General features: G+C 39.7%; 1 protein-coding gene across 1 annotated transcript; it reads right to left on the reverse strand.

Moving 5' to 3' along the window:
- Positions 1-2: 2 nt before the first annotated feature.
- fndc5b (fibronectin type III domain containing 5b) lies at positions 3-27,249 on the reverse strand. Its single transcript, XM_065471253.1, has 6 exons — positions 26,825-27,249; positions 23,462-23,580; positions 18,786-18,984; positions 13,078-13,167; positions 5,748-5,940; positions 3-1,864 (listed from the first exon to the last, which is right to left on the reverse strand). The coding sequence occupies exons 1-5, from the start codon at positions 26,898-26,900 to the stop codon at positions 5,801-5,803; spliced, it is 624 nt and encodes a 207-aa protein (XP_065327325.1). The 5' UTR covers positions 26,901-27,249; the 3' UTR covers positions 3-1,864; positions 5,748-5,800.
- Positions 27,250-27,582: the final 333 nt, after the last annotated feature.

The following is a 27,582-nucleotide window of genomic DNA, read 5'->3' on the forward strand; positions in this document are numbered from 1 at the left end:
TATATCACTATCCAGGTTTTCAGTCATCGTCAGTCAATCAAAGTTTGGGTGATTCAATCTACAGGACAAAGCCTCATATCACTTAGTTTGTTACTTACTGTGACAAAAGTGGCAGGACTGGTTTTTATAGTCCTGGACTGGAGAGGTGGAGTGTGGGAATAATAGGTGGGCTACTTCAGAGGTAGGCATAACCATCGCCCAGACTACAGGAAAGCAGGCGAGCAGTCTAAAGATTAGCATATTAAAGTCATACGAAAACCTAAATTGCACACAAACACCTAACCAATCAACAAGCCAGTTTGTTCATGTGGAGTCAAAAGGTTCTGCCACTCTGTTTGTAAACCCTGTGTGGTCTGAGTTGTCATTGCTGATGACCCCAACAGAACCCCTAACCCTAACTTAAACCCAAGGCAATACTGAAGTTTTCTTTTCATGAAATTGTTCTCTCAAAGTCTTCACAATCAAGGACCAAAGACAATAATCATTCCAACTGACACACATCAAATATTATTTCTATTTCTTCCAAAAAAAAGTGAGTTATGTCTTTTGCCACAATTTAAGGTTAGGTCTTAGAGCTTACTTAGACCTCAGAGGGTTAAATATGAAGGGAGGAGTCTGTGGGCAGTGGGCAACATTAGGGATAGTGGACAACAGGAAACAGTACAGGTAGTTTCTGTGCTTTTTCCAAAATTCTGAATTCCTGGACAATACGCTTGTTTGGCTGGGCTGAACCCACTCCAACTCATAGCTACCGGTGGGCATAAAAACAGGTCTGACTGTGACTGGACAACATCTCTTGGTTTCTACTTCTCAGCTTCACTTATTGGTCTTCAAGAAACTCGGGCAAACAGTTTACCCTTTGTATACATTTCATTAGGAACATGCCCTACATATCTTCATCCATATTCCCTTCACATCCCGCTGCACATCGCAGATGACATATGGTGCTGCATATGCATTAATGAGCAATAACCCTCAATACGAATAGAAATCTGTTATTTTCCAGTCTTTTTCCTCCCCCGATGCACAGACAATTATGGCTGGCTAACTGGTAACAAATTGGCTGCAACTGTGCACATGCATGGTTTTTCACTTTGTCCTGATCTTTTATCCCCGAATTAACAAGCTGGACTTAAGAGTCCCTTTAAGCGAGAAGGAAAACTCCTAAATCTAACCTTAAAAACAATTAACTGTGCGGTTTTTAATACTTCCGACCCAACAATATAATCATTCCATAATCGGGACTGGGATTATAAGGGCTGAAACAATCACGACAGGAGAAGCACCAAACAGCAATGTGCTTATCATTGAGACATCGACACAGAGAGACAGGGAAAGAGATGAGCTGCTACACAGAGGGCTGTTATAAAGACAGAAAGGAGGTAATGCAGATGGACAGACATAGAAAAAGAGAAAGTCTTTAGCTTGTTTTGTTGTGTGCCGACTGGTTCCTGGACCAGCTATTCGTGTGTGGCAGTCTGCACTTCTGCCATCTCTGACCGATGATACGAACCTGAAGCTGACATTCATGTTTAATGATCCACTCCTGGGATTGGATGCCACCGATGTGGAGTAACCGGAACATACGGGTTAAGCAGTTCTCGTCAAGAAGAGCTTGACCGACAGCCATTTAATATCTCGTGTCTGCATCAGCCGCGATCCAGTTTTGGGTTGCTACAAAAGTGAAAGGGGTTTTATCATCTGGTGTTTCCTCTTTCACTGTTTTGCAGCTTTTCATTTTGCAAGTTCATATTTGTGCCTGTTGTAGCTGCAGAGCTCTCCATTGTGTCAAGAAGAGTTTTTGTAATGGATTATCTGTTCTTCAGTATATTTTCTGAGAATGGCTTTCCGTTGGTCTCAGGATCTGAAAGAAACAGAGTCATTTTACTTAAACAACAAAAGGCTGAAGATTAGTCTGGATGATGTTTGTTTTGTGCCATTTTCAAAATGTACTTTTGTGGATAATTGCACTCAAAATGTGCTTTTTGCTCCCTTGCAATATGACCCAAGTCACCAATTAGTTGATGAGTTTATGGTCTTAATCACTAGTTTTGGATTTTGCTGAATAGAACACGATTTTGTTTTTGTAAATAAATGTCCCCATAAGCACAAAAAAAGCAGGGTATGAGTTTAGAGGAAGCCTGTGTTTTGACTGACAAGTCGCCAACTGATAAAAGTCCAGTATGGCTTTGTCTCTCAGTCAGACCACAGCAAAAGCGTGTCGATGGCTTCATAAAGCAGCCTTGCTTCTCAGGGATTGACAGTGATGGGAATAACGGCGTTACAAGTAACGGCGTTACTAACAGCATTACTTTTTTCAGTAACGAGTAATCTAACTAATTACTATTTCTATCGTTACAACGCCGTTACCGTTACTAACAAGAAAATGCAGTCCGTTACTATTTTTCAACAAACAGACGGTTGAAGCTGTGTTCAGCTTACTGCATCTTACATCAGTTGCATGGAAGTAGCTGACTACGTAAGTAATCTGGGCGCTACAGCTTTAAGCAGCTGCGTGCGCTCCCGCGGGCGGCAATCACTTTTTGGCAGACGATCACTTTTTGGACCTGGAGCTAAGGGGGCAAAACAATCGCATGAGTGTTGCTGTTTCGCTGAGGAAGAATAAAGTAGTCGTGGCAAGCCAATCATATGACCACTTCAAGATGACAAAGCAACAAGGTGATATATACCAGTTTTTAAATTGTGTTGATATGCCACGTAAAACCAGAGTCATGATAAACAATATATACGCGGCGTTTTTTCCTCAATAGTTTCGTCACGTTTACTAAGGACAGTTTTTTGGAGTGGCACAAATAATTTGTGTGGCATCTTATTGAATGCAGAACACCTGATTGTTATGTAAATAGTTTGAAATGGTTATTTTAAAAAAGGGGTAAAAGGTAAATAGCTGCAAATAACTTGTGCATATAATTTTTAAAATTGACAATTTATATTTGCATTTAAAGTTATGAAATAAGATTCAATAAACATGTTTGTGGTTGTTATAATAGAACATATAACTTTTTCTACTCAGATTTTATGTTTTTTTGTCTGATTTTAGATCAATTGTGTTAATACAGTATGTCAAAATGAAAACATAACTGTAAATTCAGACACGTGAGGTTGTGCTGAAAAGAATGATACCAAACAAGGCAAAGTAAATAGTTTTTAAAGGTGAAATGTAGAGGAAACATCAAAAGGAGTTAAAAATGGCCAATTATACCCTGGACCCCAGAGGGTTAAAAATTTTTTTTTTAAATTAGCGGAATAGTTACTTTTCAAGTAATTAATTACTTTTAGAATCTTGTAACTCAGTTACTAACTCAGTTACTTTTTTGAAGAAGTAACTAGTAACTATAATTAATTACTTTTTCAAAGTAACTTGCCCAACACTGGTGATTGATGTCACTAGAGCCTGAAGGATATGGGATTTTCAAGACCAATAACAACACCAATATTTGGTGATTTTATAAGTCCAATATGACTATATATTGGCTGTTTTTTTCCTTTCAGACACATAAAACATAAACAAATTTTTAAAAAATTATAATGCGTTGTTCTATTTTTACTAATTTACGCCGTCCCTGACTCTGGTCAGGTTAGTTGGTTGTTGTTTGTGGCTTTCCAAACAGACGACAGGGAAGTTGCAGAGCTCCCTCTAGTGGACAAGCTATGCAACATCACCAGTGTTGGGTGTAATGCGTTACTAAGTAACGCGTTACTGTAATTAAATTACTTTTCCACTGAAAAAGTAGAGTAACTAATTACTGTTCATTTTTAGGTATTTTAATTACAGTTACTTACAATGTACTTGCGTTACATTGTAAAATAATTAAACTCACTGAGTATCATTATTTAATTTCAATAATTTATCTTCTAAATGTAGAAGTAAACTCTGCCGCTTTAACATCGCTGTAGTGCAGCTGCATGTCATTTCGCGCCAGTTTGCTGCATAGTCGTATTCTAAAGCGGAAGCTGTCAGACTCGGCTGAAGCGTGTGGCTGTTTTATGAAATGGATATATTCCCGTCTCTTCACTTTTCTGAAACAAGCAGACAAGAATATTACAGTAATATGTAAGCTATGTCCTGGGGAGAAAAAACTATCGGCTGCTGTTAATAGCGCGAGTAATCTACTGAAGCGCCTGACACGAGAGCATAGACGAACACTTCTGAGTGATCCTTGTTCATCATCCATGGATAACACCGCGGCAACTCCTGCTAAGCAGGCAAACCTTGATTTTACTTCAGCAGCACAGAAAGCGTCTGAAGGTGAGCTTAAAAAATGATTGCTGGCTACATTGTGGAAGACATGCTACCGCTGCGTACTGTAGAGTCTCCGTCTTTAAAAAAAATTATTTATTATTTAAAGAGTTTAATTTCTATTGTTTGTCCACTCAAGATTTATAGGGATTTTAAGAAGTATTTAGTTTAATTACTTATTTAGTAATTAAGTTACTTTTCTGACACAGTAATTAGATAAGTATTTTAAATACAATATTGACTAAGTAATTAGTAATTAATTACTTTTTTAAGATAAGATAAGATAAGATAACTCTTTATTGTCATTGCACAGTCATACATAGTACAATAGTACAATGAAATTGGAAAACTGTCCTACGTCAGCACTACATATAACAACACGACACGATACGACACATCACAACGCAACACAAACAACACAACACAGTATAATAACTTAGTAATAAAAGAGAAGAATAAGTGTATTTGTATTGCACACTGTTATTATTGCACATTAATTATTATTGCACCTTGTTATAAATATAAATATTATTGTTACTGTTTTTACCGTTGTTACCTCCCCTCCCAAAAAGTCCAGGTAGGTAGCCAGTCAGGTCAGCTATTTGCATTGATTAGGGCTATTGCCCTGTTGTAAAAGCTGTCCTTGAGTCTATTTGTTCGGGACCTCAGCAGCCTGAACAGCCTGAAAGTAACTTACCCAACACTGAACATCACTCATAACATGATCAAAGGCTGTTTCTACTTTTCAGATTTTTTTAAAATAAACTTTTCTGTGATGCAAAAAGAATAAATTATTACATTTTTGCTGGACCTTCTCTTACCGAAGACCTGAAGACAAAGTGCTCTGCTATTGGAATTATTAGCTGAAAACGAGTTGCTGCACATCTGCCTTTATCTGACATGTTTTACCTTACCAAACAAAGCAAGCAGCTGCAACAGATTCATATAACTAAACAAATGTAAGGTTACATTATTTTCCAGTATGTTTATAAACCACTCTATCTTATTCTTTGCTCATACTGAGGCTGATAGCTTGTGGCTAGCAAATTTTGAATAGCTTAGCTTTAGCTTTCACGTTTTCTCTGTTAGCTTATTTAAAACGATCCATGTTCATCTGGGTAAAGGTGATTTTAAGTGTCTCTTTAGGTCTGTTGTTCCAAAGGTCTGTTTCAACTGATTGACCGTTCGCTAATATCAGCTTCCTGATAACTCAGTCAGGATCTACCTGCTGCAGTGACTACACCCATCTTTACATACCATCTACGCCCACAACCAAAATAAAACACAATGATACAATGACACATCAGCAAAGGGGATCAGCAAATGGTCAGTCAAAGAGAAAACATTGATATCGTAACTTAATTAAGGTTGCTGCCTTAAAAAGACATAAATATATCATAAAAACACAATAAGACGGGTATTTCTGAGGCATGACGTACGATGGGATCATTTGCAGATAATAGTAAAAAAAATTCTAGTCTCTCACCTGTCCTGAGGTTTAAGGAGTTGGTTATTGCAGAAGGTGATGCAGGGCTGATCTTAGACGTTGCTTCGCAGTAACCCCCCCTGCGGGTGCTCTGGGGTACTGCACTCTGAGGAGTTCTTGGCTTTGTCCTTGTTGTTGTTGGGCTCGTTATCCTTAATGATGTCATACTGACGACAAAACAGGGCGATCACACCTGAGAGACAAATGCACATCGTAATTTTCTGGTAAAATAATAACAGTTACATTTGTATGATTTTATACCTTACACACACACACACACACACACACACATATGTATATATATATATATATATATATATATATATATATATATATATATATATATATATATATATATATGTATATATATATATATATATATATATATAACCAAACCTAACTTTTCATAAATGTAACAAAGTTTATGAACGTAGTTAAATATAACCCAAATTTGGAGGGAGAAAAAACACAAAAACAAAAAAACATTAGCAACAAGAAAAGGAAAACTGGATCTGGATGAAAGGAGGAGATGCTGTGAGACTGAGTGAGATCACTTTACACATTTTATTTGCCAAAAATTATTGAGTAGCAGTATGAGCTCATAATTCAAATCATATTTTTGTAATAAAAAAATCCCACTGCTGCTTTATATGGATGCCACAAAGTCTTAGGCAGGTGGGTGCATATAAAATCATAACTCCATGAAGTTCTCTGCCTTTTCCGTAAGAGGTTTAAAATGCACTGCAATGAAATGTTCTGCATACTTAGGGGAGCGTCCCATGGGTCCGCTATACTTTAGTGGCAGAAGATGCTAATAGCAGCACTAGGAAGCTGTAGGCTACGACGCCTCTTGTGCATACCACATTCAGAGAGGCATGAACACCAGGCAATCATTTCTAAATGTGAATCTGGATGTTAACCTGAAAGGTGCAAAGAGCAGAAAAAAATACATTACTCTGTGTGTTGCCTGATTTCTTGTCCAAGAACATCCTCCTTCCAATCAATCCAGCATGGTATTATTTCATGCTTTTCCACACTTGCTTCTCGCCATAATAGATGAAATTAATCTGAAAGAGCTACAGCTTTTTTTTCTTTTTTTTTTTTAAATGAGCACATTCCCTCGTATTAGTCTTGACTCCTGTTTCTGCTGTAGATACATTAAGAGCCTTATTCTTGTTATATATTGTTAAAAAAAGAGACAGGAAGGCAAACACAGCTCCACTGGCTAATGCTGAGAAAAACTTCAGTGCTGGGTCATTTAATATTAACCCTGCTGATAAAGACTGTGAAAGGGTGTCAGACATCAGCCCAGCAAAGACTCCAATCTGGCCCACTGGACAGCTCTAGAAAATGTGATGAAGAGTGTAAATTTTGGACTTTTAAAATGTATTTTAATAAGTTTAGAGCTTTTCCTACTGATAAAGACCTCCCCCATGGCCATTCATACTACACCAAAGTAACAGATAAATAGTTATAAGACAGAAAAAGTCTTGTTTTAGTCACTCAGTTAGACATTGATCGCCTCTTGTAAAACACTGTTTATGTTAGAAACTTTGCTGACAAGCTGATAAAATAGCCCGATTTAAACCAAAAGTAAGCAACTTATACTTTGTCCTCCACAATTTTGGATTTACTGTACTGCTTTTTTTTTTTTTTTGCTTGAAAACATGAAAATATTTTTCTTTCAGCAGCTGCAAGAGATGATACGTGCTACTGATGTGTCAATAAAGCCATTCAAATGGGGCTGAGAGAAACAGAGACACAGGCAGCGTGAAATGAGCAGATGGTGATATGAACGTGATGTTGAGATAGCCGCATGGAGCCTGCCTTCAAGTCAGGGAGATTAAAAACATGGCAGAGGAGTTACAGATGCGACGGCAGATAGCGAACAAGCGCGGAGAAAAGGAGAAAGGGAATAATTCATGAAGGTGGGGGAGCACGTGGAGGGTGCAATCCAGGCCTGAATGGGCTTCAGCCTCAGTGGTTCTGCTTATGTCAGCCTCCGCTCATCTGATCACTGCAATACCAAAGGGTGAGATGGGATATCTCGCTGTGATATCCCCCAAGCATTCCCCACAGGCCCAATTAAAAAGTGAAAAACATAATTCGCCTCCTTCACTTTCAGTTTTTTTTCACTATGCCCTCGTTTTTTCTTTTTTTCCTCTCTTCTCAAAACTCGATTGACTCAGTTTTTCTCTCTTTTCTATCTCCCAACTCTCTTTGAATCCACGTCTCATGTCCTCTCACGGCTAATAGGCAGTGGAGATTCAGGTCTCCTGCAGAGTACTGTGTGTACTGTATATACCTTATACAGTATTTGGGCCATATTTGTATATCATTGCACTTGGTGAAGTGGGTTAGGAAGGGATATTTATAGCTGCATGTGTGAAACAGTGTCGAGACGCATCATACAACTAATAACTAGAAGAACAAGTAACAAGTAGCCACATTCTTGTGTGTATGTGGATGTGTAATTTAGTCTACTTTTTCCACAGCAAAGCACTTAACCTTGAGTGAAAAAGTGAACTGTGATGTAAAATTCATTTCAACGTAAAGTCCTCTGTTATTGAGCAACAAACTCGCTATAAAGAATGAGTCAGAGTTTCTGCAGCTGGTAGGAAGTAGAACTCACTATGGTCGTATATGACAGTGGTCCACAACCTTTTTTGCTCCACGGACCGGTTTAATGTCAGACAGTATTTTCACAGACCGGCCTTTAAGGTGTTGCGGATAAATGCAACTAAATAAAATGATACGACCAAGACAAAAACTGTGGTATCTTGTAAATATAATAATAAACACAAATTCACTGTGTAATTGTGTAACTTTATTAGCAGCGTCCTCCTGAAATGCGCCAACAACATTGAGAGTAACATCCTCCTCTCTGCCCCTTAATGCTCTCTGGTCGCTATGGTAACGCGTAAATATTTCTTTCAAAATAAGACGCACAGTTACAACACAGGAAAAGAACCAGGGAAACCGAGTTAACGATGAAAACCCCTGAAAACCATAAATTTCACACTCGAGCCTCAACTCTCGCGGCCCGGTACCACATGACTCACAGACCAGTACCGGTCCGTGGCCCAGAGGTTGGGGACCGCTGGTTTATGGGACTGTGTGTAATCCCCAAAGGATGAATCTTTGCCCCTTCAATGATCCTCGACTTTTTCTCTAACATATAACAGCCAGATACACTACACCAGTTTATGTAACTCTGCTCAATAGTGATAAAAGGATGAGTTTTATTTATATATTTATTTTTTTGTTCTGACACTGAGTGGTGAGTTGAAAACAGATTACAGTCTGTTTGCAGAAGACAAATATTCAAATCCATTCAATTCATACAGTGCTGAATGACAACATCTCAAAGCACTTTTTATTGTAAGGTTAAGATCCTACAAATATTAAAGAGGAAACCCCCAACAATCAGATGATCCCCGTATGAGAAAGCACTTGGTGACAGTGAGAAGGAAAAACTCCCTTTTAACAGAAAGAAACCCCAGTAGTGACCAGTGGGGTGAGGGGAGGGAGACAGGACAAAAAATGCACACATGCGAGAGAGCCAGAGATGAAAATGAATTAAAATGATTGATAAAAACACCGGGAGAGTGAAAAACGGTAAATAAGCAATACTCAATGCATCATGGGAATGCCTAGCAGTCTAAGCCTGCAGGGATCATAAGTAAGCTTGAAGTCTGAGAGTAAAGAGAAGAAAGATGTCAGCTGTGTAATTTCCTTTTGAGGTTATGATCCAAGTTGCTCTGCCTAACTACAACCGGCTATTCCAGAGTTTCCAGAGTCAAACTAGGAACACGTTGATGTTTTTAGTCATTATTATTATTTCCCTTATCTTGCCAATGGCTCACCACAGCAGATGAATCCAGATGTTTGATTTGACAGGGCTTTATGGAGGATGTCACAACCCTCCTACTTTTATCTGGTACTCATGGTTCCAAGATGAACTTTTCTTAAGGTTTAGTTGACAAACAGAATTTTCCTTCTCACATGATGATTTCAACTAATTTCAAGCAAACTGTCTCACCGTCACAATGTCAAAGATCTTTTGACATGTAATCTAGCAGAACCATCAGTGCTTTACATTTAGCATTTAGCATAGAAGAAAGGTCAAAACGAAATGGTGAAAATGGTAAATATGGTAGAATCCTAATGTTAGCATTTAGCTTGAAGCAGCACTAAGGCTAGCATCATCACAGAGCTGCTAGCAGGGCTGGAAGTTTAGTCTTGTTACTGGACAATGTTTTATAGACGGGTGATTATAGATTGTTGGGAATCGATCCCTGACTCCTACAGGCCTCGTGCCAATGTATCCGGTAATAAATCCTGACACACATCAGTGTATCCACTGGAATACAGTGACTGGTTGGGGAGACCGGTCTCTCCCCAGTAGTGATGTGTCGGTCGCGAACGAAACAGCTCTTAGACCCGACTCTTTGAAGTGAACGACGCGAGCCGTGGGTTTTTTTTCTCTCTCTCTCACCCTCTCTCTCGCACTTTTTTTCGGCTTCACTCCGCAGGCGAGCCTTGTGCTTTGCGCTGGGAAGAGGGGGGAGGGGCGGTAGTTACACTTGCAGTAGCACAGGAACAGAGCGGGAGGGAAAGAGAGAGAAAGAGAGCCAGGGACAACAACGTCACATTAGAAAGGTATAGTGATCATCCACAACTATTTTCAGTTGCGGATGATAAAGGATTCAGCAAGTTTATTCATGCAGGCCCATAAGACAGAGAATGTGCATCTTCTTTTTGTTTTCATATTTTAATTTAGATTTAATTGTGTTGTGGTTTGCAGTGTTTTGTGTTGTTTCACTTTAAATTTGTTTAAAAGGAAAAAGCTGATAATTTAAATAGTTAAAAGTTGAAATGTGAATAGTTGGTTTTTGTATTATATGATTTATTTATTACATTTTATGTAGAGTGAATAAATAAAAGTATATTTACGGTGGCCGCTAGAGACAAAGCACGTACAAACTCCAAAACACGTACAAACTCCAAAACACGTAAAAACTCAAAAACACGTAAAAACTCCGAAGCATGTAAAAACTCCAAAACACGTAAAAGCTTTTGTTACCTAGTGGCTACACAAGCCAGGAAGTACCAACGACCGGATTTGGTGTGTGGTAGTAACAGGTAAATGAACATTTTTTTTGAATTATTTGAATATATGTGAGTGCTTGTGTACAAATACACAAACCATACACATATGCTTTCAATTGTGTAATTTAAGTGATCTAGGTAGCTCTGTTTTGGAAGTTCAGTTAACGCTAGAAATGTGTTTTGGAGTTTGTATGTGCTTTGGAGTTTGTACATGCTTTGTCTCTAGGGGCCACCGTATATATTTATATATAAACATATATAACTAAAACCACATTTTTTTTGCATTAGTAATTCCTTTTGTGTATAATTTTTTATTGTTGTTAATAATAAATTAATTAAAGCAACAAAACAACCTGAAGAGCCGGTTGGCCGAAAGAGTCGGCTCTTTTTAGTGAGCCGTGCCGAAAGAGACGATTCTCTAAAAAGAGCCGGAAATCCCATCACTACCCCAGCAGTGTTGGTCAAGTTCCTTTGAAAAAGTAATTCAATTATAGTTACTAGTTACTTCTTCAAAAAAGTAACTGAGTTAGTAACTGAGTTATATTTCTATTACTAATTACTAATTACTAATTACTAACTATTCAAATATTTCTGTCCACTATAAAGGAGAACATCACAGCCTGATACCTGCAGGTCTGACAGCAGCAGGTGTATCACTCCTTTTTCTACCTGGAGACAGCAGTCGCCTCATTGTTCTGACACACAACACAAAACTATCCACAACACTACACACTAACTACACAAGACAACACATTAACTACACACTCCAAACACGATAAACGTCACAAATCTCTCACATCTCAAAACTCGCTCTCTCTCTTTTTCTGCTCTCTCTCTCTCTCTCTCGCCGTCACTCCTAAAACTTCCGCTGTTTTTTTTTTTTTTTTGTTTTGGTCATAAGCAGAGAGTTCTTGCTAGCGCTGTCCTAAGACAGTAAACGTGACGAAACTATTGAGGAAAAAACGCCGCGTATATATTGTTTATCATGACTCTGGTTTTACGTGGCCTATCGACACAATTTAAAAACCGGTATATATCACCTTGTTGCTTTGTCTTTAAGTGGTCATGTGATTGGCTTACCACGACTACTTTATTCTTCCTCAGTCAAACAGCAGCACTCATGCGATTGTTTTGCCCCCTTAGCTCCAGGTGTTGTGCAAAAAGTGATCATGATTTTCGCATCCGCGGGAGCGCGCGCAGCTGCTTAAAGCTGTAGCGCCCAGATTACTTACATAGACAGCTACTTCCATGCTACTGATATAAGATGCGGTAAGCTGAACACAGCTTCAACCGTCTGTTTGTTGAAAAATAGTAACGGACCGCGTTTCCTTGTTAGTAACTGTAACGGCGTTGTAACGATAGGAATAGTAATTAGTTAGATTACTCGTTACTGAAAAAAGTAATGCCGTTAGTAACGCCGTTACTTGTAACGCCGTTATTCCCATCACTGCTCCCCAGTGGTTGCAGCAGATGGCTCATCCCCTCCCTGAGCCTGGTTCTGCCGGAGGTTTCTTCCTGTTAAAAGGAAGTGTTTCCTTCCCACTGTCGCCAAAGTGCTTGCTCATAGGGGGTCATATGATTGTTGGGTTTTTCTCTGTATGTATTATCGTAGGCTCTACCGTACAATATAAAGCGCCTTGAGGCGGCTGTTGTTGTGATTTGGCGCTGTATAAATAAAATTGAATTGAATTGAATGTGTGTGAATTTGTGTATAAATGATTGAGACTTGTAATAAGAAACACTTACTGAATAGAAAGGTACCATAAATAAGTACCAGTCCATCTTATGTGCATTATCCATGTCATGGGGATATCAAGGAAGCAGTCAGGTTTGATAATAACAGGAGTCATGCTATGTACCAGCACCATTTATAACATAATAAAGGAAGTATGTATGTTGGTTTAAATAAACACATCTTTGATAAGCATTTTCCTATAAGAGCTGCTTGTCTGCTGATAAGCCATTAGCTTATTTTTTGCAGTTGCTTCCTGTTGATGAGTTTATCGAACTGAGACTTGGATTTGATGCGTTACTGCCCAAATTCACACTTGCTGTCTTTACATCATCTCGAAGGCCCTGCAGGCGACGCGGCACTCATCACAGACGGATGATACCGCAACTTAACAGGAACTCACTCAGAGAGCACATTTGCCCCAAAGACAGTGGATTCCTACGAGGTCCGTGGTGACAAATGTGCATTGCTGAACAGAAATATTACCTGCCCACATGACGAGCACCACTACGATGATGATGAGTTCTCCCGCCCTCAGCTGGGCAGCGTCGCCGACCTCCTCCATTGTCACCTCGTCTGGAGAGAGAACACAGAAACGTGAGCACAGTCAACAGAGCGTCAGTGAGGATGCTGCGATTCATCGTCCCACATACTCTGAAACTCTGCAGGGAAAGATAAAAGAATCAAGCAGGGTGACAAGAGAGCAGAGAGGCTGACTGGTGTAAATTCTCCACTCTGGTCAGTGTAATTAAAGCTAAGTGAGAGCAGAGGTCCGCAGAGACAGAGTAAGCAGGATCCCTACCCCATCACTCACTGTGTTCCTCTTGCTGACAGCACTCTGGCAGCCACAGCATAAAACCAATCAGTGGGTTAAAGGTTTGAACACAGTCTGGACTACAACCGCTTCCTCCCTGCTGCCAACACAATGCCTTATACTACCTCCCATATACCCTTAGTCAAACAGCCTTCCTTCCTCCACCTTCTTCCCCAGCCTGCTTCCCCTGGGTCGGTCTGTTATTTAAAGGGTAAAAAACATAAAAAAAACCCTGAATAAAGACATCACTGTCAATACTTTGTCTGAGCTTGCATCCTAAGTTGATGTGCATATCCCCAAAGGAAGTGCTGACCACACACTGGTTGAAGTGAGCTGATCTTAAAGGTGTACAGTACTCTTTATGGAGCTGCAGCAAAGAAAACCTCGGTGCAATAAAACCAAATGGACCAGACGTTGCTGACAATATAAGACACTGATATGTTTGATTTCTATTACACTTTGAAGTGATAAAACGTGACAGAAACAGCAATTCATCAAACAGGCTACCAGCTGAATGTGTTTAAGGACGAGCGTCACTTTTATTGCAATTTAGTTATTTACTGGGAAGTCTTAGATTTGCTCACAGCTGTCCGCTATCTTTTTTTTTTTTTTTAATTTCAAACTATGACAATAAGGTGCAGGCAAGTGCAGCTGTGACCTCTAAGGAAGGGGTGCGTTTCATCCCCAATTGTGGTCTCTTCAGGTCACCGTTTTGCCGTTTGGAGTCGGGGATGATGATTTAGACACTTCTCTTTTCTGGCTTGCTCAAAACTCTGCTGTTTCCATGGTGATCCCTCTGAGCTCAAACTAAGTCCCTAGGGTTGCGCAGAGGAAAGGTTATACTCTAATAAGTTGCTAAGAGCAGATTATATGTTTATGTTGCGAGGGCAGACCCGAAGCTACGAGGAGAGGTGTGGAGATATCAGCCAGCGGACAAGCTGAACACTCGGCAGCCTTGAGGTTGCTCCCTTGGCAAGTGTTGGTAACATTAGCATCAGCCATCGAGACCCTCGAGACATGAAGAGTCAGGCGTAAGCTCTCTACTACAGTTTAATGGCTACAGGAAATACCTGCTAATTAATGGTATGTAGCATACAAATGAATACAGCTTCACTCAGCAAAACTAGAACTTTGACTTCTTAGAAAGGCTGTTAGTACAGTTAAGTACACAGAAAGTATTATCACAGTACTCAAAATATGACATTATTGTGATTTAAGAATTTTGCAATATGCTGACTATTGCAATTTATCATGTTTTTCAGCTGCAAATTATGTAAATGAAGTCAAACTTTTTCAGTTTCTGTTTTATCCAATAAGATAAAGTTATTTCACTTCAGTTTTTTCTTCTACTAAAACCGGCCAAATGCTGTTATAAGTCAGTCAGATATCAGTCTGTGACTTAGTGGGGTCAATTTGGTAATTACAGTGGAAACAGTTTTTAATTTCGATCCACTGCCGAATTTGTAAGTTTGCTCAATTACAAAAAAAAGCCTCTACATTTTTATAAATGTTTAAATCTAATGGAGAGAGACAGAATATCAACCAATAATCTGTGAAAAAAACCCCACTTCACATAAGTGTTATGGATTGATTTTAACATCACTGAGTGAAATAAGTCCTTACAACCTCGTTTGGATTCTGTGTTGAGCAGATTGAGCAGATTTAATTCAAGTTTGCTCGGCTAATATTATCTCAGAATGCTGGTGAATGAGATGAGCCCTCTTGTTCATAGTGTTCCCAGAATATTTGAATTATCTAATAAAATACTGATATTTAGTTTTCTGTAGCGATACAATATCACCAAACAAACTATCGCCATACTGTCCTGTATCAATTTCTCCCCCTACCCCTAATAGAAAGCCACATTATTTTTTAGATAGTTAAAAGAAGTTGCATATTTTTCCAAGAGGCAGGAACGCTCCTCGCAGCCTGAGTTAGCTTGTCAGTCAAAGTGGCCACGCCCATGAAAATGCAGTTCTTAGGCCCTAAACAAATGAGCTATGAAAACCCAAACTGGTTTTTATACCAGTATGTAAACATGTTTGTTTCTGCAGGTTATTCTAATATGAGAACCTTTAGGTATCAATCTGTTTTGGGAGCTAGCCTCAACTGAGCATACAAGAAAATGCAGTTTGTGGATTTTCTGCATTAGCTTAATGCCGTTGTATGTAGGATCAAAATATTCAAAGAAAATACAGAATGTAGCGTTCATCTGAAACTACATATTCAGGCTGCATTAAGAGAAAAAAATATTACTGATCATTTTGTCAAGTCAAAACTTCAAAATTCTATTTTGATGCAAAAGCCTAAACCTGCTGCAGTTTAAATGGGAAGGCTGTGAAGGCACTGGTTTTAGTGGGAAGCTTCCAGACTGCATGAATGAGTGCATCTGTGTTAGAGAGCAGTCTGCTGCTGCAGAGCAACATGGTGCTCAGCACAATTTCAGAGATAAATTAAATGTAAAAACAGTTCTGACAGTAAGCAGACTTTGTACTATTTTACTGCTCAAAAAGATTTATTTACTAAACTTTTGGCTTTTTCCAGCAGCCTATAAAATGTAATAAACAACATAAAAAGAACACATTACAATTACATTTTATTGTAGGTTCTACCTTACAATATAAAGAACCTTGAGGTGATGGTTGTTGTGATTTGACGCTGTACAAATAAAACTGAAATGAACTGAAATTGAAAAGTTAAATTGAATTCAAAGGTTTTGCTACATAAAAAATGTCAGTGCATTCAAAACTTCCACGAGATTTTTGCATGTGAACAACAGACACAGAGAGAAACCCAAGCAGGCTTCCTGTTGTGTTGCTTTGCGCCTACAGATACTAAATCCTGTCAGGCTGATTAATACCCGCTTAGAAGGGGAGCAGAGCAGTAATGGCTGGGAGATTTAATCAGGGCAGCTAATGAACGCTTCCACCGACACACACACATGCACGACACTATAGGCAGGCAAGAAACTTCCATCAAAGTCAGAGCCCCTAAACATCAAGACAAACTTTCGCGCTACACATCGCCACCACATGACCTCACGTACACTGAAACATAACAAAAATGTCCATCGCCATTAAGATTTGTAACCTCGATTTTTTAACAAGGCTGAAGACATTAGCCGTAGCCATTCTGAGAAATCCCTAAATTTAGTCCATAATCTTTGTCACTATGAACAACAATTAAAACTCTATTCAAAACAGTAATTATCCAAAGAGGGTTTACCAACCTTAACCTTCTGCTTATCAGATTGTTTTGCCAAGCTTTGAGTGTCTCTTTATGCTAAAATGGCGTGAAATCAGCTACAGGATTTTTTTCTTTTCTTTTAATTATGTACTTATTTAAGCTAAGTGCCAGACTTTAGTAATAAAACGAGGCCCAAAACAAAGTGCAAAAAGAAATGCAGTTCCTCGGATGGCCACTTGAGGCAGACTCTAAAAGCAAGTCAATTTCTCTTGATGTAAGTTGTTAAAAAGCTGAACTTAAAAACCAAAATAAACATTTTATCAGCCAGGTATAAAACATTGTTTCAGTTTCTTTGGGTAATTTTCTCTTCAAGGCAACGGCACAGGGTATAAAACTTTATTAGGCTTAAGGCTCAAAGTTATGCATTAGTAGGGCCACGTGTGCTTTGAGTGACAGGTCAACTACTTCAAGAGAATTCGAAGTATTTTTAATATGACTAATAACACGTCTTGGTTAACTTTACTAACAGACCATCCAAGATGTCTGTGGACCACTTTCAGTGACTGAAACTTTTGTATTTTGTTTCTATTTTTATGTATCCGTATGTTAACAAGAATTAGCGAATATCTAATCACAGGATACACTTTGCTCATTAGATATTGTTACCTAATAACTCGGCAGCACAGCCTGTCTTTAAAATTTGGTCACTTGCAGCTCAAAAAAAGGCCAAGAATTCAAAAAAGACTTGAGGCTAAAAAAGAAAGAGTCCATACACCAATGGGTGATGTTACGATGGCCATTGCCATCTTTTATATACAGGATATTATTAAATAGCCAAAAGTATCATTTCCATATCATTTAAGTGCAACGTCATATGATAAAAATTACTTTTTGTTTATTCATGGACATGCAGTTGCTCATGAAGTCCATAAAGTATGTGAGACCCTTTTTTGCATGAGTCTCGATTTAAAATGAAGTCAGCTGGAAGCATTATATAGTCAGCTGGACACGGCCAGCTCACACAGCTTAACTTAATTACCTGCCTAGCTACAGGGGACAAAATCTGCCCACAGAAAATGGGTGGTCGCAGAGCTGATAAATCTGCCCACGTCTACCCGCATACATATCTTGAAATTAAGAACCTACTGTGTCATCAATCACCAAGAATTTCAAGTTTGCCCCTGTTGCTGCCGTTAAACAGCAAGAAATTAAATGTTAACAATCATATAACAATCAGCTGGCTTAAAAATGACTCTTTGTCTGCGCTAGTGAAAAATGTACTAATATGTTGCTTTTTTTACTGCTTACATAAGTTCAGATAGATTTCTCTTTGATTTTTTATACTCTAGACCACTTATCAACACATTCCTGCCTCCCAAGGCCCTCAGCAAGCTCCCTCACTGTGGTGTTTCCAGGGAATACACCGCTCCCTAATGTCTCCTGTTTCCACTCTTATCACTTTGCTGCTGATGAGCGTTTAGCATTCGCCGTGTCCCTCTGAAGCAGCTGCTTTTGGCACAGTAACTGGGTCGGACATGATAAAATTGGAAGCAGTGCAAGGCGCTCCTGATAACAGCAGCCTCTGTGCTTGAGAGTGAGAACAATACATCGAATAGGAGGTGGGAGGGACTCTAGCAAAGATGGCAATTCCTGTGTTTTGTTGGATTTAACTGTCAAAAAAAGAGACTCTTTTTGTGACGATGAAACATTAAGAGAAGATTAGCCCTCCATGTTATTGTCTGTGTTTAAAAGCTGCTATTTAAGTGCTCCTACCTGTGAACGGGCAGATTTAGATCTATGTTCGTCAGCAGGGGAAGGACAGGGGAGCAGAATGTTGGTTTCCTCCCTTCGAGTGTCCTTATGTTCATGCACGATTGCTTTTTCAGCGTGCTTTTATAGATTTGCGAGCCCAGCATGCACAGAATTAAAATTATTGATTCGTACGAGTGTGTTTGTAGCGTGTGCTGTGGAAGTAAAGCACGCATACGAAGGTTGTGTCTGGCTGAGAAACGTCTGAAGAATACAGCATTTCAAAGGGACAGATTCGAATGAGAAACTACGAGAAAAATTTGGGAAACTTTACGCAAGCAAAGAAAAAATTGGGGACAAGGCAGTGGTAAAGTTTTCACCCAGGGTTAGACTTTAAAATATCTAGATTCTGAAATTTTTAAAAAAGTATTATTCTCTCTCTCACCAGGGCTCTTGGAAGCCATCTTCTCGGACTCTTTTGGCGTTCTGAATAGCACAGGCTGACTTGGAGGGCTGCTTCCTCCCATGCTAATGCTCTGAACGTGGACGATGTACTCGGTGTCCTCATCCAGATCCCACAATGCACAGGAGCGTGTGGTGGTGTTCACTTCCTGGATGAACCTCAGCATGCGTACATCCTTCTTCTGCAGAAGCACAAAGATCAGAAAGGCAGAAGTGTACATTTTGTATTTGTTTTTTCCCCCCGATATGCCACTACCCACTTGTGAATTCTTTGGCATGAAAAGGGTGACATTTCCATATATATATATATATATATATATATATATATATATATATATATATATATATATATATATATACATATCCACTTAAAATAATAGGCTTAGCAATACTTCCTTTCTTCTTGTTAGTGAATATTCCCAGGGTGCACGCTTTATCAAGTTCAGATTTCTAGTGGCAAAGTCCAATTTTCCTGGTTAGGTCTGATGTGGTGCAAATGCAAACACGTCTCTCTTGGTTAATAGAAAGGAAAATGCTGAAATAAAGCCTTCTGGGTTTTTTTTTACAATGTAATTAAGCATAAAGAAAGAGAGAGAGAGAGACAGAGAGAGAGAGAGCCTCTCTGGCAGTGTACACTCTGCTAGAAATGTACATTATTATCCAGCTAGGGCTGCTTACTCAGGTCAATTGGCTCCTGCTAGATTAAAAGTAAGGCACCTTGGGGGCGCTTTTGTTTACCAGGTAATTAAAGAAGCAGATTTCTTAAACCATTAAAACTTCATGTAGACAGGAGGTGCATTTGAAAAAGCATATTTGAAAGTGTTTCTTAATGTGGCCTCAGAAACTAAACTAGAAACTGGCCTAGAGAACCCTCTAATATTAAACCAACCGGAAAATCTCATATACGGCACATTATTTAAGTCGCTTTGGCTTGACCACAGTTGCCGTGCATCTGCAAGCTTCTTTGCAACCCACCTTCACCCCAGCTTCTCCTCATATGTTGTATCTACATGTGCATTTGGGAAGGTTGGATTTGTATTTGGCAATACGGCCAAATACAAGTTTCTGATGTTTTTTTTAAGCTATGATTTTCTGACTTTGGATTTCACATGCTTTTTTTTGGTGTTTATTTATGTTAAACCTGTGGTTTGAAGGTGCCATATTTCACACTATATGTGGAATTAGCCATTAGCCAATAGATGTACAGACAACTATCCCTGGACATTTTAACTGTCAAGAAAACCTCAAGTGTGATGATCTTCTGGCAACTTTTCCCGTCGTAATACAAATACTTTTAAAAAATTAACCTTAAACAGATTCATGGGTGTTTATTTGATATCTAAAGTAGGGATCCGAATATCCAATAATTGGACATTGGTGACAAACAGGGGTTAAAATGCGATTTGGCAGGTGGTGCAACCCTAAGTTCTGGTTTAACAGGACAAGTGGGGATATGACTCGCTTAGTAATAAGTGACATAATCACTGGACTGTGATCTCTAGTAGATTTGTTTGGTGAACAGGCTGTGGTTAGCTGGCCGGTGCTGCTGCTTGTTCTGAGGTTTGCTGCTCTTTATGGGTTCAGTTCTACAACATAAAGCAGATGACTGATGGCTCCTTTTAGAAGTAAGTCCTGTTATTTTGAAGCATTATCTAAATGAACTTCATTTGTGGTCAAAAACTGCATGTCTAGACTATCCTATGTCTAGAACTGTCAAAAATAATTTAAGGTTTTGCAGACTTTGCCCACAAATAAGGTTTTTAAAGCTTTTTCCTTGTGGGAGTTATATTTTTACCACCATCTTTATTCTCTCTCACTCTCTTACATCTCTGCAGCTATCCTGGACTTAACCTCCTAAAACTCTTTCATGGCATGCATTTTTAATTTCTCTTTGCTATTTGGGCTGATTGGGACCTGATGAATGTGAAAACAAAGAATTACGTGAATTTTTTTACCTGATTTTCGTTTCTGAGAAAAATGAGATCCACATATGAGGACATTCGCTTTACATTTTGATAGAACAGTGGCAGTATAATGTCCTCGTAAGTGGATATCAGGCCCTTGTAGAGAAAAATTTATTATTTTGGTCTAGACAACCCTAAAATGTGATGCCCATATATGTGGACGCCAGGTCCTAGGAGGTTAAAGTAGCAGCGATATATGACCTCTGAATAACATTTAAATGATCATTTAACGTGTTGTCAAAGCCATTTCACAATATGAAATAACCTAATAACTTCAGCAACACATGTAGAGATCTGATGTGTGATTAAAATTTACATTTCCAGTTTATCAAATGTCACCTGCTGAGCACTCGTTATCTACCACAGAAATGGTTTGTTTGTTTGTTTGTTGAGCTGTTTGACACGTTGCATTTAAAAAACTTTAAAAAGTTACTCTGTTTATTCTCGCTTCCCTTGAGTAGAGCTATATATTGCTGAAGCGCCACAGACTCAACTTTACTGACATCTGCAGCATGGATGCAGTAACGAAAAAGAGAAAAGTATGTGGGCAGGTGGGACCATGTGGTGACTTAACTGTCCCCATGGCATCAGCTGCATGAAAAATGAACTTGTTTGACATTATTTTGTATTTAACTCCACACCAGATTGCGGTCCTGAATTGCTCCAGCCCAATTTAACCTAAGATGACAATGGTCTAATCTACTCAATTCTGTTCTGTATTGTTTACAGTAGCAACAATACACAATTTGGTAGCAGGAAAACAGTTTGCGGGGGTCATTCATGCCTACGATGCCTATAGTGTTTTGTTTTTCCTAAGCAGTAGTTTTTGAGTAAGCCAGAAACAGTTTTCAAATTGGATCTGGATCTGTGTGAAAAAGTGATTGCCCCCTGAACCTAATAGCTGGTCGGGGCACCATTAGCAGCAACAACTGCAATCAAGCGTTTGTGACAACTGGCATTGAATCTTTTACAGCTGTGGAGGAATTTTGGCCCACTCATCTTTGCAGAATTGTTGTAATCCAGTCACAGTGGAGGGTTTTCTAGCATGAACTGCCTTTTTAAGGTCATGTCACAGCATCTCAATCGGATTCAGGTCAGGACGTTGACACTCCAAGGTATTCATTTTGTTTTTCTTAAGCTATCCGGTCTTTAAGTGATGACGTGTGAACCCTGCTTCCGGGTCCAAACTACTCTGCGTTTATTAAGGTTGTTGTGTTTTTAACATGTTCTAATGCTTTTGTATTTTGTTCTATTCAATCTGACCAAGCCCCTAAAAAAAGTCAGTGATCACTGTCGGCCTCTCTCGATCTACCACTATTCATTTTAAAGCTCACATTTTAAAACCTTACAATGTAACTAGAGCCCAGCCAATCCAGCAGTATATTAATGACTAACCTCGTGACTAACATCTCAGTTGTTCTCCTGACTGAAGTTTGGTCTGTTTACAGCATCCTGCCATGCGATTACATTTGTCCCTGACCCTCAGGAACCCTCACGTTAACTTTTATCGAGTGGAAAAAAGTTAGGATCATCCTCCAGCTTCACTGTGCTAATGTGTTTATATTATGTTTATATTATGCTAACCACAGCTGTGCAGCTAGCCACCACATAGCACATCATTACATACCAGCTAGCCCAAATTCAGTAACCCTACAAATGTCACTACTGTTTAGTTTTCTGTCTTCATTTAAGTCGGAAGCGATAGCAGAGCTGTACGTTTTAATTTATTCAGAACTCCCTCAGTCAGAGCGTGATGTATTATTTTTGGGTGGAAACTAGTGAGCTTACTTCCTTCTAACTTCTAACTGCTAAATTTCATAAATTCTGTTTTTATGAATGTCTGGATGTTAAGCTTAATTGTTACACCTGGTAAAGCAGCCATACTGATCATTTTATTAAAGATAAAAGAATTTAGACAGTTTTTAACTTTCAGTGATGCCGCTCTGTTCATTTGACTTTGGGACCTGAATAGGAGTTTGGACCTGGAAACGGCTAATGACGTCAGACTTAAACTGGATTTAAAGGTAGAGGATTCTGAGGTTGCTGGTGTGTTTCAGATCATTGGCCTGCTGCAGGATCTAAGTGCAGCACTGGCATATTTAGCAGATACCCAAAGCATTAGTATTAGTACCAAATCAGTACTCAGAATTCCAGGAGTACTGATATTCTAGGAATGGGGCTACACTATATAAAAGTCGTACTCCGTTTGATTAAGTCATAATTTTTGACTCACTCTCCACACATAACATACTCACACAACACATTAGAGCCTGAACAACATATATACTATATAACAATATATCAGCATCGGCAATATGTAGGGCGTTATTAGGCATTTGCCAATATATTTGTGTTGCATAGTTTGTCCACCAGAGGGCACTCTGTAACTCTGTCACGCAAACACAAACCAGCTGATCCGAGCATAGCTGGGCAGAATGTAAATGCGCAATCCATGGCTTGTGACAATGAAATGAGATTATTTTTAAACTGCATCGTCATATTATCTTATCAGGGGCTCATAAGCAACTACACATTACAAACGTTAGCGAAATCTACTTATGTTACGTATGTCTGAAAGTAAAAAATATATAAATATCGGCCAATAAATCGCATCTCTAAATCACCAAATATTGATATTTGTATCGGTCTTAAAAAATCCTGTATCGGTTGGGCTCTACAACACACGCAGCGGTACCTGTTGGGTGATGGCGAATCCGATGACAGGGTCTCCCTCCAAGATTTCCCACGTAACCACAGCAGAGTTAACCTCGAGTTCTCTGATGGTCACATTGAGCGGTGCTGACAGCAGGGTGTCTGACGCACATGCACGGCCAGAGGAAAGAAATAAAAAGAGACAGGCCATAAATATTCTTTACACTTTATAACTATAAACGCTACAACTTGAACAAATCTTCCCCTTGTCATTGCACTCTCTCTCTCTCTCTCTCTTTCTCTCGCTGTGCTCTCGCTCTCTCCTTCCTTAACATCTTCTCTTCACCTCCTACAAATTAATCCTTCTCCTTTCATTAATACTGGCCCTAATTAAGCACATACATGTCTCCTGGTGTTTCCCTTGAAAAGACGTTTTTTCTAATCTCTCTCTGTTCTTCTTTCACGCACACTTTCCCATCTTTAACTTTTCCTCTCTTCTTTCTCCTCCACATATCTCATTAAACCATGACTCTTGAGGATATATTTCCTCTGTCAATTGCAGCTTCTGCTAAAAACAAACAAACAAAAAAAAACATGATGCATTTGTCAATCAGAAAATTAATTTTGACGGACTAAATTACAGTCTTCCTTAACATTTTTCATTTCTTAGCTGCGAAGGTAGCAGAGAGTAAAGTGTGTATGGTTATGTGAGAGTTAAGACCAACTCAGGGTCTTCTACGACTACAGACAGAGTTGTATTTCCCATGAGCCTGACTTGTAAAAGCAACGTCAGAATCAGACCTTGACATCGTACACACAAGGATGATAACGCCCATGTGCACACACACATGAAACTGTCACTGAGAGGGGCATTTATCTATTTTGTGACATAAATATTCCGTTGAATACCTGGAAATTCCAGTTAATCAAAATCTTTGATAGATTAAATGACACCTGCAAAATTGTAACTGGAGTCACTGAACTGTCCACTGTGTTTCTGCTGAGTCTTTTGGAGACATTTTAGTGGATGTATATGATGAGTAAAAACCCTTTAAGAATTCTGTGCTTCTTATTAGTCTGGTAGTTAGCACTAATTAGTATATACCCAATATTTGGCCACACCTCTTTATCTCTGAATTCAGGTGTTTTCAGTCACACGGCCACAGCTGAATAAGGTCAAGCACCCATTCATGCAGTCTACCTCTTTAGCACAGGTTCTTCTAAAGAGCTCGCTGTAATAGGATGATACCAACAAGTCCGTTTTTGAAATTTCTTCCAGTTCAAGATACTCAACAATCAACTACACACAGTATTATTGCACATATATATTTAAGAACCACAGCAACTCGACCCAACACTCTGCTGACTCTGTAATTGCAGAGCTCCAAACCTCTGATATTAACATCAGCATAAAAGCTGTGCACCAGGAGCTTCATGCCATGGGTTTCCAAAAAAATCCTTGTAATCGCTTTGGTTGCTTGCAGACTGAGGTGGCTGTCTGTAACTTGCATTAAGGATTTGTCTGCAAATATTCACCAACTGCTTGCTGAGTGGTAGTAAAACGTGGAAAAGATGAGGTGAAAACCAGAACTGGAGACCACTTCCTCTTAGAGTAAAACCTGTGTCTTACTCCTGCAGCCAAACACATTTCAAAAGGTGAACCGGTGAACTGAACTCCAATGTTTGTTCATATATCTTCACTTCTGGCTCTAAAAAAACTAACACAATGGCAGCCAGAAGACTTTAAAAAACAGAGAGCAAGAGATCAATGGGTGATGCCACCACTGCTATGTCTGTCTTTTTTATACAGTCTATGGTCAGCAGCAATGGATAGCTGTTTCTGGCCTGTGCACAGTTTGTACTTCACTATCGCTTTTTGTCATTTCGTGCCATAAAAAATGAAAGTAATGGTCATAACTCCTGGCCACTCTACCATCTGTCCTCCCGCTGAAGTCAGCCCATTGTTGCACAATTGCCCAGGAAAAAGAACATTTTTGATTTTATTTGCACCATTTTTTAGCTCCGACTGGACAAGCTTTTTTCAAGCTTTTTCTTCGAAAATATTTACCTGCGTTCTCTTTGTTACCAGGAGAAACGCCGTCAGTCACGTGACACTGTTGTATTAAACTGCTGCAAATATTGAGCACACAATCTTGAGACTTGTTCTTGGAGTTAAAAAGTGTTGTTACAGGAAAAGCAAGAATGTACTTTATTTTCTCCCCTCCCTTTCTGCTTGCTGATAACACAATCATCACAGTACAGTGTGTTACATCATGTTGGTGAAATTCATTTTGGTAGACAACAAACTCAGTTCAGTGGCTCCCAAAGGCTGCATGTGAATGTGTGTGTATGTGTGTGTTTGCTGATGCAGAGTAAATGTGTGGTGTGTTCCCAAGTACTGTACGGGCATGATCCATCGCTATGACTCCCTGTTTGACTGGCCGTTTTCTCGCTGTTTATCTTCCTGTGCTCACACAGACACAGAAACAATGCAATGGCAGAGAGGGATTCCCGTCCATTCTTAAAGCGTTTGCTGCAGATTAACAAAAATTCCCTCTTAAAACTACATCCATTCCCAGCCTCGGGAAGCCAAAATATCAAATCTCTGGAGGCCGAGATAAATCCCACATGAGCTTATTGCCAAGATTTGGGCTTTTCACGCGACTGTCAACTATCAGCTTATCATCAGGATGCAGTGTAACCAAGATCTTACGCATGAGATGAACATATGTTGCCGCAGGTTAGAAACATGCAATATCGTACAAGATAGATGAGATAGTCCCCCAGCCCCCAACCCCACACATGCATGAACATATAGGAGGATTGGACCTGCTGTACGTAGAGGCTTTACATGGAAGTAACTCAATCACATTTCACATCCCTTCAGGACATTGGATGGATGAAGCTGCACATTTTTAAAGCAGCTACTAGAGATTATCTCCCCAAACAATGAAGAAAATGACCACTGATTGGTCAGTTAGTCAACTAAAATGTAAAGCTCTAATGCTCGTTTAGACTTGAATTTAACAGTCAACTGAGAACTTACTGAGCCAATCACACGGTGCCACAAAGACTGGGTTTTTTTGAAGGACAATTTTCTAGAAACATTTATACAAACTGGGATTAAACTCTCACTCTGATGCAGTGTGAGACCAACTTGTGTCAGCCATTTTTTTTGGCATCACTAAAGCTCACTGTGTCCACCTATAGATGATGCACGCACATGCAGTGTGTCACGTCAGGTGGCTTCCCAAAAAGGGATGAAATGCACACTACATGCATGACATCAGTCAGCTGCTACCAACTAATACTAAAATAAAAGCACAACAACATGTGTTTAATCGGCGCGGTGCATCAACTCACATTTACTCGCAACGATCGCTCATCAACCTGTGGTAAAACTCACCGGCATTAACGGAGGACGCTGAGAGGAAGCCCAGCAGGAGCAGCAGCACCGCCGCAGACAAGCCTGGTTTAGCCATCCTCCTGCTTCTTCTGGTGAGGCTTCACATCCTGTGCGGCCCATTTATAGCATGGCGTTTAACGGGAGGAGGCGAGCATCCCCCGGTTAGGGTACCGGAGAGAGGAGGTACTTGTTGTACCGGAGACCGGGCTCACCTGAACTTGGACTCTGCAGCAGCAGAAGCGCAACAACGGCCAGAGGAAGAGGAGGAGGAGGAGGGTTAAGGGGAGGGTGGGGAAAGGGAGGGGGTGGTGGTGCACGATGCCGTTCTCAGTTGTCTCGGTGGACACCTCACAACGACGGCCCTTCGACCACCGGCAGACTTCCAGGCTGGCTGTGATGGAAAGTCGGCGCAGAGAGGATTTCAGTACGCGGAGAGGTGGAAGAAGTGCGCAAGTGCTGCAGAGTGCAACGTGCAGCCACGGCTTATGACTCTCTCTCTCTCTCTCTCTCTCTCTCTCTCTCTCTCTCACACACACACACACACACACACACACACACACACACACACACACACACACACACACACACACACACACTTGCATCAGTCCTCGCTTATAAGTTACCACTTGCCAAAAACAAAAAACTGACCAATCCTCCAAAGAGAAATCATCATTTTAGACAAAAAGTAACATATCCGTTACAGACGTTCACTGTTCTATCTGTGCACATGTGTTATTGCAATATCAATACATCTGGAT

The sequence above is a fragment of the Pelmatolapia mariae genome, linkage group LG22 (assembly GCF_036321145.2).
Source record: "Pelmatolapia mariae isolate MD_Pm_ZW linkage group LG22, Pm_UMD_F_2, whole genome shotgun sequence".
Lineage (NCBI taxonomy): Eukaryota > Metazoa > Chordata > Actinopteri > Cichliformes > Cichlidae > Pelmatolapia > Pelmatolapia mariae.